Below are 12,519 nucleotides of genomic sequence, written 5' to 3' on the forward strand. Positions count from 1 at the left end.
TGGGAGTAGAGGTGACCGAGATGTCCTGATGCCAGGGTCAGCCCTTGGTGTGGTATATTGTTGGTAGCATGACCTTGGACAGGGCCCTCTCCTTGACAAGGTCTCAGGACCCCAGATTCTCATCTCAGTTCTGCTGTTTTAAGCTGCAAGTGTGCACACTCCCCCGGGTACACTGTTGAAGTACTCGAGTCTTGGTTTCCTTCTTTGTAAGATGCACCCGACCCTGGAACCTGGATGGTTTGGGGTTCATGTGACTGTTAAATGAGGTAGTGTAAATATTCAGAGCAGACTGTTGTAAACCTCCCACAGTGACTCTGAGTTCCTTGTGTCTTAAGGGCCCTTCTGTCTTATTACCAGGGTATCAGGGGCCAGGGGGGCATCCACGACATAGCAGGCACCCAGCAGGCATTGTTGGGTGGCCGGACAAATATCCCATGCCCTGTGCAGCAGATGCCTTGGCTCAAGCTATCCTGGGTTGTAAAGTATCTCAGATGTCATGTCACGATGCCCAAGAGGCATCGTGCTTTGGAGCAGAGATGGTGGCTTTATCAGAAATGTTGGACAAGTGTTACAGAGAAGACAAGTAATGTTTTGTTGTGCTGAGTGGAGAGTGCAGGACTGAAGGGGCAGTTCTGGACTGTGGGGCATGGGAGTGTCTACCCACATGTGAGTGCTTTTGCATATATTTGTGTGTACACGTTTATACACACCTGTGCACATACATGCATGTGTAGCAGGTGCCTCTGCCCATTGGAGTGGTGGGAGGAAGCAGATTTTCCTTTCATCAGAATGACAAGGAAGTGGTTTTAGTCGGCCCAGCCTGCCTTTTCCTTTAAGGAAAATTCCATGAAACCAACACAGAGCAACCCTCTGTACCCCCTCCCTCCCTTCCCACCTACTCTGGGAAACTCAGCCAGTGTGTGGGAGTGTGCGGCAGAGGCAAGCCTTGTCTTCTCTAGGGAGAACTCCTTTCTGGGTGTGCCTATGATGTCTGCACAGGGGGACACACCCCTTGAGCACCCTTGCCCTTCCTTGGGCTGCTCCAGCCACTCTAGGCCTCACCCACAGAGTACGGGGCTCCCCAGTTACCCACAGGATCCTGGAGGCCACAGGGCATTTGGGAGGCGACTGAGATCTGCAAGAGCTTCAGGAATTAGCATTAGCTGCTGGTGGCTGAGCACTGCTGTGAGACAGAAGAAAGGAACAGAGGGATTCGGGATGTGAGTTCCGCTAACCAGCTAGTTCAGCAATTTTGAAAACCAAACAGCAGCCTACCAGCAAGGCAGAATTAGCTCTGCTATTTGAAGTTATTCACAAAGAAGATTTAAAGAGTCTGGGTCTACTGTGCCCATCTGGCTCCTATAGAAATGTGTTTTATACATTTTTAAAGTGTCAGATTTTCGGTGTCAGTAGGGGATCAAATGGTATCCTGATAAACTGTAGAACTCCCTGTAAACACTTAACAGAATGGTGAACACTCCCCTTTTGTGGGTCAGAGCTTCTCTGTGATTTCTAAAAGTCCTAACAATGACTTCTCTGCAGAAGTGAATTTGAGTCAGGGTCAGTAGGCACCAGTCAAAGGCTGGGCACTGTGAGGCTTTCCAGGGCTTCTCTGCCTTGGCATTATGGACATTTGGGGCTGGATCATTCTTGTGGGCCAAGGGACCTGTGCGTGATAGGACATTTAGCAGGTTCCTTGATCTTTATTCATTGAATGCTAGTAGGTCCCTTCATAATGAAACACACCCCCACCTCTACAAAAAAGAAGACCATGTCCTGATCGTTGGAATCTGTGTTTTAGGTTAACACACAAAGAAGAATTAAGGTGGCCCAAATCAGCTAACCTTGAGATGGGGACGTTACTCTGTATTAGTCAGATGGTCCCAGTATAATCACCAGAATCATGAAAAGTAGGAAACGGAGATGGAGGACGAATTAAGAGGACCTCACCTCTCATTATTAGCTTCAAAGACAGAGACAGAGGCTTGGCAGAGGCCAAGGCAGGTGGGCATCCTTTAGAAACTTCCCTGGAGTTTAGGAAGAGCACAGTCCTGTCAATATCTTGGTCTTAGCCCAGAGAGATCCGTTTACAAACCACATAGCGCAGGGTATAAGCTATGTTTTCCCAAGCCACTGTGTTTGCTCTAAGTCAGTCTCCTAACCTCTTCCACACCCGCTGTGACTAGTAGATGTCTCCAGACATTGCCAAGGGTCCCCTTGGTTGTGTGTGGGGAGGAAGTGTCCTGGGGTTGGAGGAATAAAGACACGATCACCCTTGGTGCAGAGCCACTGGCTATGCAGGGGGGGCATCTTGTTTTCCTGGAAGTAGGAGTTTCCTGTGTTCTGTGTTGAGAATGAATGAGGTAGGAGTGGGTGCACCTGGCGGGCTCATTCTGGAGAGGGAGCTCGTGGCAGGGAAGAGGGTGGGTGTCACAGTTGCCCTTCCCCGAGCACCCCCACCTCCCATTCTCCCCAGAGGCTCCTAGAGCGGCCACACCGTCATTAACGACACAGTATTCCTGTCAGTGCTTGTGCATCTTCGGATGAAACTGGGAAAGAAGCTGAACTGTCTTCAACTGCACCATAAAAGAGAATATAAAAAAACTCAATAAAACACTGAAGTGTCAGTCGTAGCAGGTTTGCTACCTGAGACTGCAGCAAGGAGGCACATACCAGGCTCGGTGCCCTTGGCACTCTTTGTGGGACTCAGATGGAGAGGAGAGGCCTGGGGAACCACCCCAGCCTGCGCTGGGAGCCACCAAGCCCAGGCTCTGGGCCAAACATACAGACCCTAGGTTTCTTAGGCCCAGCCCAGATGCTGTAATTTTGTTTGCTTTGTCAAATATGAAACCCATATGGTTCTGATTTCTTCCTTGGGCTCCGTCATCTCTGGGTGGCTCTGGAGCCAGCAGCCATGCAAAGTGTCTTTGAAGCTGTTGTCCTGGGGAAGGTAAGGAGCTTTGCTGTTGTAGGGTTTGGGGGGGCACCCATGAGATTGGCATTTGACTTGAGAACTGCTCTGGGAGCTGAGCGAGGGAAGCAGATGGTTTGGGTTCTGAAGGCCAGGCTGGGTCAGCCGGGAGAGGAGTTTGCAGAACCTGGGGTAGTGCTGTACGGCCAAGGGCCCCTGTCTGGTCCTCAGCTTGAGTTACAGATGCTCTTAGTTCTAGGTATCTCCATGTCCCCTGCTGCTTCAGGATGGTCAGGTCAAGCTGGGGCGTTTGATTCCTTCTGCCAGGGCAATAGCTTATCATGACTGGTGTAGACTAAAGACAAGGTAGGTGTGTGTGTGTGTGTGTGTGTGTGTGTGTGTGTGTGTGTGTGCATAGAAAGAGAGAGAGAGAGAGAGAGAGAGAGAGAGAGAGAGAGAGAGAATAAAGAGGCAGTGAGCAAATAGGATGTGGGAAAGATCTTATCTTTGTCCATAGCGTTTTGATACCAGAGGGATGCAGGCCAGGACATTTCATGATGGTCTGGCCCAGTTACCTGTAGCTGGTTTAGCCACACCAACAGTCCCCAGAATCCAGCATCCATCCCTCACCTGGAAGGCATGGGCAAACCCAGGCCCTGTCCCCAGGGTTTCTGTACCAGGAGGTCCAGCTGGCACCCCGGAGTCTGTACTATCTAACAAATCCCCAGGTGATGGTAACCACACTTTGACAACACTGGTTTGGAACAGTAAGAGAGGCTTTCCGATTGAAATTAATATTAACTGCAAGTAGTTCTTAGCACTCAGATTTTAGGTGTGAGTACCCCTGATTTGAACTGAGTATCCTCTTCTGAGATATTTGCCTCCCAGAAATGAAAATAACATTTATTTTACATTTTCAGTTGTCATACTATACATGTCTGTGAATTCTTATATATATACTCATGTTGCCATCCCTGAAGCCAGGGTCAGAAGTTCCTTCACCCCCAAACATCTCTTATGGTATTCCTTTGTCACCCCTCCGTCCTCTACCTCAACCCCTGATGCACTGTTGGCCCCTAACTTGTGTTTTTGAAACTGCCACAAAAGTGGAATCTTACAGTGCTAACTGTTTGAGAGAGGTTTCTCTGCATATCGTACTTTTAGCTCTGAGTGTGTGCAGGCACCAATAGTTTGCTCCTGTTTATTGGTCATTTGTACCCTGCTGCACAGATGCTCTGTAGTTTGCTGATCACTCCCTGCTGAGCATGTTTTGAATTCTTTTCAGTTTGGGGTTACTATGAATAAAGCTGCTGTGTGAGTTAGCGCGCTATTACTGTAACAGATAGCTGAGGGAGACCACCAGCTACAAAGTGAAAAGGTTTGTCTTGGATCACAGTTCTGCAGCCATAGCCTGTGCCATTGTTGCTCAGACCTGGTGATTTTTGGCTATATCCAAGCAGCACATCATGGTGGGGAGAGGAGAGCAGGGTACAGGAAAGCAGCTCACTTTCTGACAAAAAAAAAAAAATACAAATAAGTAGGGGTGGGGCCCCACTGGAGTCACACCATCTCCCTTTTGGATCCTCACCGGTGAACACCTGTAATGAGATTGCTAGGTCATTAGGTGTATGTGTAGCATTATAAGAAATCGCCACGCTGCCCCCCAGAGCGGCTGGACCGGTTTGCATTCCCACCAGCCAGGCATTAGGGCTCCTTGTCTGCACTTGGTATTGTCATTTTTTTTTTGTTTGTCACTTAGGTCATGCTAGACCATACCTGATTTCACAATAGATGTATGAATGAGTCCCAGAAAGGCTGAGAGGGTTATTCAAGGTCCCCGGCCAACTTTGTTTCTTTTTAGTTTGTTTTATTTTTTGAAATAGGCTCTCGCTACGTAGTTCATATTGGCCTTGAACTCCTTATGTAGCCTAGGCTGTCCTTGAACTTACAGGGATCCTCCTGCCTCAGCTTCCTGAGTGCTGGGACTACAGGCATGCACCACCCACCCAGCCTGATGGCGCCTTTGAAGAACAGGGCATCTTGGTGTTGATTGCCCCGAGTGAGAGTGACAGAGGGTTGGTCCATGTGCTGGATCTAGGAACCAAGAGCTTCCATGCTGCCCTAGTGCCTCAGCCGTACCTAGAGAACCACGTGGAATTTGCACATCCTGGAACTATAAAGGTGGAGGGCACCAGATTGCCTCTCCCATCCCTATTCCTACTTATTTTAAGCTTCAGGCTTAGAGAGGTGAAGTAGCCTAGCAATGGTGGCTCCTGGGCTTTCTGATTGTGTCAGGAAGTGGCAGAGAGCCACCTTTCTTTCCAGAATCTTCCTTAGTAGTTATAGTAGGGCCACAGGCTGTGCCCCTATGGTGCCTGAAGGATAGTACTTTTGCAGATTGGCAGACCTGGCCAGGATCATCACACTCACACAAGTGTTCTGGCCTCAGGTCTAAAAGAGCTGGATTTTTAGGAAGCAGCATGTGCTGGGGTGATGGCCAGGGCTGAAACCAGAGTGGGTGACTTCATGGGGAGGAGGAGAGTCATCAAGACCAAGTACTCCTCTGGAGGCTGTCCCTCCCACCCTCAGGGGGAAGGGGCCCAGCTGTCCTGAAAGGCTGTGGACATGCTTTTCCGATTGCAGAATACTTCTCTTTCATTTTGAATAGAATTTGTTTGGTTGCCGTGGCAACGCCAAGTCTCTATTTTAATGCTAACCTGCGTGGTTGCAACTTTCTATATATAAATGCTGCTTTGCACAGTGAATTAGCCAATGCCACCGGGAAGCAACGGATGTGGAGACAGTGTCAGAAAATGACCTGCGTGTCAGATTTGCATGAGGACCCCCTGTGGGGCTGAGGTGAGTAGGGACTGAGGGTGCAGGTTCCAGAAGCTAAGGAACAGAATGAGTTGGAGGTGACCGGCCACTCCTGCACATGGGGGAGCCTTCCTGGGGTAGCTTCTTGCCTCTGACTCAGTTGATTCTCCTTTCTCTTCCGTGTGTGTGCCTTCCCTTCCTTGCCTTCAGTGAGTATGGGTCACACTGGTGACCTAAGGCTCTCCATGAGGAGAAAGTCACCTGGGTAGAGGAGGTGTCTGTCATGGGCTCAGCGAGTTGCCCCTGACTCCCGTGGGCTTACCTCTGTTCCTGATTTGCTTTATTTCTTTCTTAGCTTCCTAAGAAGCTAAGACCAGTCCTTCTGGGAAAGTTTTCAGAAGACTGGAAAGACCTTTGGGAACTAACAGGTGTAGCTTCTTCAAGCTCCAAAATGGGGAGAACCCGGAGAAGGGGTGTTCTGCCAGATGTCACACAACCGGCTAGAGAGGACAGGAGGAAAGTCCACACAGCTCTTCTGAGTCGCTCACACAGGCATCCGTGCACCTTCTGTTGTGGGGTTGCAGTCGTGTGTTGGGGACCATATCAGTTAAAAGAGCTGCATCAGGGGATTTTCCTCTCTGGTGCTGTGCGTTGGGGGGATGCAGTGAACACGAGATTATATAATGAGATCAAGAAACCAATTAGCCTTCTGGAAAAGAAATGCATCCTTGAATCTAGAAAATCTGGATTCATTCCCTTTGTACCTGTGTGATGATTTGGCCAGTGTTTCTGAAGCTTGGTGTCCCTTCTTAAGCTTGAAATGTGCTCGCTGTGTCCCTGCAGCACTGTGGTAAGTCAGGGTCACTGCCTGTGTGAACCTGGTGAGCACAGTGTTGGGGCGTCCATGGGGCATGATGAGTGTGATTTCCAAACCAAGAATCTCCCATAAGTCAGAAGACAGCTCTGTCTTCTCCCAACTGAGAAAGGGTGACACTGGCATCAGAAGACATTGGATAAACCAGAGTTCTGCCTGCAGGTGTAATGCAAATTCCAGTGCAGTTCTGTTGTCCTTGGAATATCACACTGAAGTGTCCCCTCCTGTCGCACCAAACATTGCACATATATTTCAAGTGTGTTGAATGCAGAGACACGGACTCTTCTTTTTGTTCGTGTTTTGAGGCAAAGTCTTGCTGTGTTGCCCAGGCTGGCCTTGAACTTTTGCTCAAGTGAGCCTTTTGTCTCTGCTCCCTTAGTAAGCTGGGCCTGCAGGTGGTTGCTACCACACTGTTCTGTTTCTTCTGGGTTGTTTTGTATTGCTTGTTTTGTTTTGTCTTCAGTGATGGATTGAACCCAGGGCCTAGGACCTTGTGTGTCTACTACTGAGCTCTACTCCTCGCCCTATGGGATCGCGTTCTTGGTGAGAGAAAACTTACATGTAATCTAAATGCCCATGAGAGGTGTATATGGTGCCCAGGAGCAGGGAGACTAAGAATTGGAAGCGTGCACGCTAAGCAGCAGAGTATAGAGAAGGAATCTATTATAAGACCTTCTAATAGAAGTCGTGGTAAAGGAAGGACTCCTATAAAAAGGAAATTTTTACCTGGAAAAGTTGTTTTTTGATTCCCAAGCCACAAGGGTCAAGTAGCTTGGAAGTCAGAATGTTGGAGCACATTGCGTACACCAAGGGCAGTGTTGTCATGTGTATTCTGGGCCAGGAAGTAAGATGCACTTTTTACCATGAGTGTTAGAAACAAAGAATTGATAAATAGTTTGGAAACTACAAGCTTCAGGTGGTGGACGAATGGAGTATAACTCTGCAGAGGTGACTCGTAAGTCCCTTTCCAGGGAAGCCCTCCAGGACAGGGACACTTTGTGTGTGGGCCAGTCGGCATCCCTTGGAGAAGCCATCCTGGGAGCACAGACAGAGCCAGGTGGACAGGTGGGAATCAGGAGGTGTGGGGACAGGGAGGTGGCGTCTCCTTCTCCCAGGGATCGGCCAGTGGATAGCAGCCTATGGGCAGCGTGAGGACCCTTGTGATTCCTACGGTAACTGCATGTCACTCTGCACCAGGACGCATGGTTCAGCTTCACGGATTTGGGTCTCTCCACTCCTATGAGACCTCAATCCGGTCCTCCTTGGTCCTTTCCCAGGATCCCTTGGGTCCTAGCAACCCATCCCTTGTGCTTCCCTTCCTACAGAGGTTAGACCCAGCCTCGGAAGACGAAGTCAGGGTAGGAAAGAGCTGGCCACTCATTTGCAGGTAAAGGGACAGATGCTATGGTATAGCTGTGTGATTGGTACTCAGCATGGGGGAAGTGGTATTCAGTTCTTTAAGACTAAGGAAGCCACTGTCCAGAGACTGCACATGCGGACACCCAGTAGAGAAAACCAGTGGTTGTGTCCTGGTGGCCAGTGGACGATCAAGTGGAGAACCGTTGAATTTTTTTATTGTTGCTGTTTGGTTTTTGTTTAGCTCATGCTTTTGTTTTAAAAAATTTAGCTGGTTGTCAACATCTTAAAATCGGCCCGGTTCACATTAAAAATTCAAATTTCTAGCTTCTCTTGCAAAAAATGAGAAGCTCTGGCAATACCCAGCCTGCCTTCTGCCCAGTGCTAATGACGAACAGTGGCTTCTGCTTTGCCACGCCCCCACCCATGCCTGCTGTCCGCCAGGCCTGAGGCCAACCGTGGGACAGTTACAAATAATCTGTGTCCTTTGGGGGCTTTTTTTATGGTGGAGGAAAAGGTCAAACATTGCCTGTACCCGTGTCTATGAGAGAAGGAAATTAGGAGGGTCCATTCTTAAAATAAAAGTATCAGAATCTGTCCCATTTTGCAAGTGACTTTGTCAGTTTCCTAATAGTTAAATTTCTAGCACCAAAGGTCGATTTAGAACACATAGAATAGATTTGTTGTTTGTTGTTGTTGTTGTTGTTGTGTTTGAAATCAGAGGTTCCAAACCACATGGACCTATCACAGCCGCTTCCCTTGGAGAAACTTGTTAAAAATGCAAATCTGGGGGTCACACCCAGGCCCATACTGAATCTTAAGATTCACAGTAACTCTGGCAGCGTGGGTTCTGCCAAACTGCTGCTGTCCCCTGCCAGCTGGGAACCATTGTTCCAATGTTTTGGGATATGGACAGGATGCCAGCATCTGCTATTGTCAATTCCCATGCTTTCTAGACCCAGAAGGGAAGACAGGCAGGGGTCCCCAGCAGGAGTGAAGGAGTGAAGTGTTGCACCCCCATGCCCTTCAGGCGGACCGAGCACTGAGAGGGGGCAGGTGCCCTTCCAGCTCTGGAGCCTCAGCAGCTGTGGGTGCCTTTTTAGACTAACTGCTCACCCCTCCGTCTGCGGATCCCACAGATGCAATACCGATGCATACTCTGGTTTGTGTTGTTACAACCGAATACCACAACCTAGGTACTTCATTAAGAAATTTATTTAGTTCATGGTTCTGGAGACGGGGCAGTCCAAGAATCTGGTGCCAGCCTCACCTCTGGTGAGGGCATTCTTGAGGGGACACCCACTAATATATAGGATAGATGTGTTCAAATCTAGCATCAGTAACTCAGATTATTGTTTCGTATGTGATTGCCTAGAACTGGTTTAATGGGATGCTCTACGTGGGCCAAGAAAGCAAGTCTCTCCTGGATGTATTTCCTTGGAGGGACCTGAGCCCTTGAAAACCTTGTTTCTCAGACCCCAAACAAGCCATTCATAATCTTTTCCCTTGGTCTGTTTCATTCATTGACAGCTTAACTATCTGACACTTCTGGTTGCTTTCAAGTATGTAAGCCCCCTTCTACTGTAAGATAGGCAACACGTGGGCATTGCCAGAGCTCTGCTCTCTGGTTTCTTCTAGATCTCCTCCTCTACCCGCAACCTTGGTGCCCAGGCAGCTCCATACAGTAAGCAACTCACTTTCTAGGTGAATTGAAAGATCCTGCACAGAGAGTGGGAAGAACTCAATCTACTGGTATCCAACCTGGATTTCTTAGGTGTATTTTCTTGTGTGTGGGGACAGGTGTGAGTGGGACACTGGTCTTGTGCTGGGAGAGCTCAGCAGAGCAGGGGATGGATGACCACTGGCCACAGATGACAAGAGCATCTGTGGGACGAGAAGATGCTCTGGGGCAGAAGCTCTGTGTCCCTGAAGACAGCCCAGAAGTGCAGGGCTTGGCCATTAGGCACGTTTGTCCTCTTCTTGGCTAATGAGTTAGGCCCGGGCTTCCAGAAGTCAGCCTGGACAGGAAAGGCTTATGATAACGGGGCGTGAGGAGATCAGCCAGAGAGCCGAGCCTCTGGCCCCCTTTGCTCTGTGTGGCTGGCAGGAGCTGCCTGTCATAGCTCTTAGCTCTGCTGGCTCAAATCCGCTCCCAGCTACCCCATGTTTGGTGACCAGTGGACATCATGCTACGGTAATGTTTCCCTCATGGCTGCTGAGAAGCTCTTTGCTCTGCAAATGCTTACCTTTGTGTTTCCTGATCCACCTGTTTTTCTCTGCCTGGGACTTGGCTCCCCAGTTAACCCGACTCCCTGCTGGGGATCAGCTGTTACCTTCCACCGCTTCAAATTGATAATTAGGGGTTCCACTGGTTATGGCTTCCTTGGTAACTTCCTCCCCGGAGTGTTTGCCTTTGGATAGCAATTCCTGGATGTCTGCTAAGCCTCAAGTAGCATGGAGGGATCAGGAAACAGCCCCAGGGAAGAGGAATTGGCTCCAGCCTTGAAGACAGAATACCAGGTTCAAACTAGCCAGATTATAAAATGAAAGCAAATCCTTTCCTCCCAGGGAATTTTATGAAGTCCCAGCGAGCTATTATATATCAAGTTATTGGTATGCAGTCAACAGTTCTTGGACTGAGACAAGAAAAAAACGTAGTGGAACTGACTTTGAGGATATCTGGTTCTCTTTTTCTCCTTCATTCTGTTTCTTTTTGAGGGGCTTAAGTAACTGAGGAGTTAAGTAACTGAGTGTTCTCCTGAGTTTCTTTGCCCATAGTGAGAAAGTTCCAGAAAAGGCAGTGTAAGCTCCTTTGGGAAGGTCTTCAAGGTCTGACACCGGTTGGTTTGCAGATCTTGGTCAAGATGAGTTTGTCTCTCATTTTTAGTAGCTACCGCCTTTCATATCTGGTTGTGTAACCCGGAAGACGTGGGTGTTCCTGCCCCATGGATGTTACTGGTCCCTTCTGATGGTTGTGAGTTCTACCTTGTCTCTCACTCTCCTCCTCTTGTCCTAAGACCACCCTGGTCTGTGTCTGAAAGGTTAGCTTGTGTTATTCTGGAGAGTTCTGCAATCATTGTGGGGAAAGCCTGTTCGGTATGGGTCAGCCAGCTTTGTGACCTCTGCTGATGGATTCTCTCAGAGATTGTTGAGTGACTTCACAAAGCTGGGACTTTGGTGTGAGGATGATGTGTACCTATGTGTGTTTGTCTTCTGAAGTCTTGCAAACGTTGTGTGAGGTGGGCGGTGTATTTTCTATTTTTATGTGTGAGGAAGAAAAAGAAATGTGATTCATAGAGGTGAATGGATTTGCCCAGAGTTAGGTGACTGGTAACAGTTTGAACCTGGATTTGAACCTCTTCTATGCTGTGCTCAAGCTGCTCTGGGGGCAAATCCAGTGGTACCTCGGTTCACAACTGCTTTTGTTTACAGTTTGGTTCACCAACAGAAGTGTTTGCAGAATTGTTTTTGTTTGCAAACTTTGCATCTGGTGACAAACACGACCACAGACATCTTTTAGAAATAAATGCAAATATGGCCATCTCTTTCAAAATCATAGAACAAAGTACATTTGTGAACTGAGGCACCGCTGTGGACAGACAGACATCTGTGGGCTGCAGATTGGTTTACGGGGATTTGATCTAGTGTTTTTAACCCCACCTTGTACTGGGAATCTCTGTAACAGAATGGAGTCAGTCTTATCTAGAAGCCTCTGGAATCTTCCAGACCCCCTTTGGAAGGGAGCTTTGCAGCTCAGTGAACGGGGGAGAAAAGCCAGCACAAGATTTGCCAAAAGGGAAAATCAAGTGGGTTTATGACTTCACTCCTCTGTGGATGCAGATGTTTCCTCCCTGGCTTCCTCCCCTCGCGGAGGCTTTCTGGGAGCAGACAGATGGGAAGTAGCTCGCAGTCAGCAGAGTGGGCGGGAGGTCACCTTTGCCAGTGTGCTTGCTGTTGGGAGCAACCCAGGAATGGCCCAAAATGGGGTTTTTGTTTTTGCTGCACTGTCCTTTAGCCATGGTGGTGCCACCTACACAAGGTTTAGAGCAGCCCGAGGGGAAGGAGGGGCTTTGTGTGGACTTTGGTGTTTCATGCTTGTCTCTTGACCTCAGTTTTCTCATCTGTAAAATGGCAAGATGGTAGGATCAAGTAATTGCCAAGTTCCCTTCCATCCCTGCATTGGTTGAAAAAGTTCTGTATTGCCTTTCATTTTATCCTTGTTTTTTAGGCCATCCACCCAAATCTCTGGCCATTTTAAAAATAGTTCAACAAACCCAAACCTGATAAGTTATAGTCATTTTAGGGACTGGCACATGAAGTAGGATATGTCAAGGAAGATTTTATGAGCATTATTTAAATATTTTTAATAAAGCTATATTCATGCATGAGCTCCTAACAGAAAATAAGTTAAAGATTTAAAATGCATTAAAATTAATATACTCATTACCGGAAACCTCAAGAATCCAGAAAAACAGAAGTTTAAAAAATGGAGAGTTTTTTCTTCTCTTCTTTGTTGTGTATATTTTTCTACAAAATTGGGGTCATATTTATTTAGAGTTCT

The 12,519-nt window shown here is 48.1% G+C and overlaps 1 protein-coding gene across 4 annotated transcripts in view; it reads left to right on the forward strand.

The window, feature by feature from the left end:
- The window catches only part of Gas7 (growth arrest specific 7), a 222,413-nt gene that overhangs the window by 100,999 nt on the left and 108,895 nt on the right, over positions 1–12,519 (forward strand). For 2 of the 4 annotated variants that reach the window (XM_005002088.4, XM_063242089.1), the window contains exon 1: positions 5,619–5,770. The exons of the other annotated variants lie outside the window; for them this stretch is intronic. In XM_005002088.4, coding sequence (XP_005002145.1) covers positions 5,747–5,770 — 24 coding nt within the window. In that variant the 5' untranslated portion in view covers positions 5,619–5,746. Of the gene's footprint in view, positions 1–5,618; positions 5,771–12,519 lie in introns of those variants that run through there. 4 annotated transcript variants of the gene reach the window in all.

Source organism: Cavia porcellus, unplaced genomic scaffold, assembly GCF_034190915.1.
Source record: "Cavia porcellus strain 051 isolate PalLab524CR breed Dunkin Hartley unplaced genomic scaffold, mCavPor4.1 scaffold_32, whole genome shotgun sequence".
NCBI lineage: Eukaryota > Metazoa > Chordata > Mammalia > Rodentia > Caviidae > Cavia > Cavia porcellus.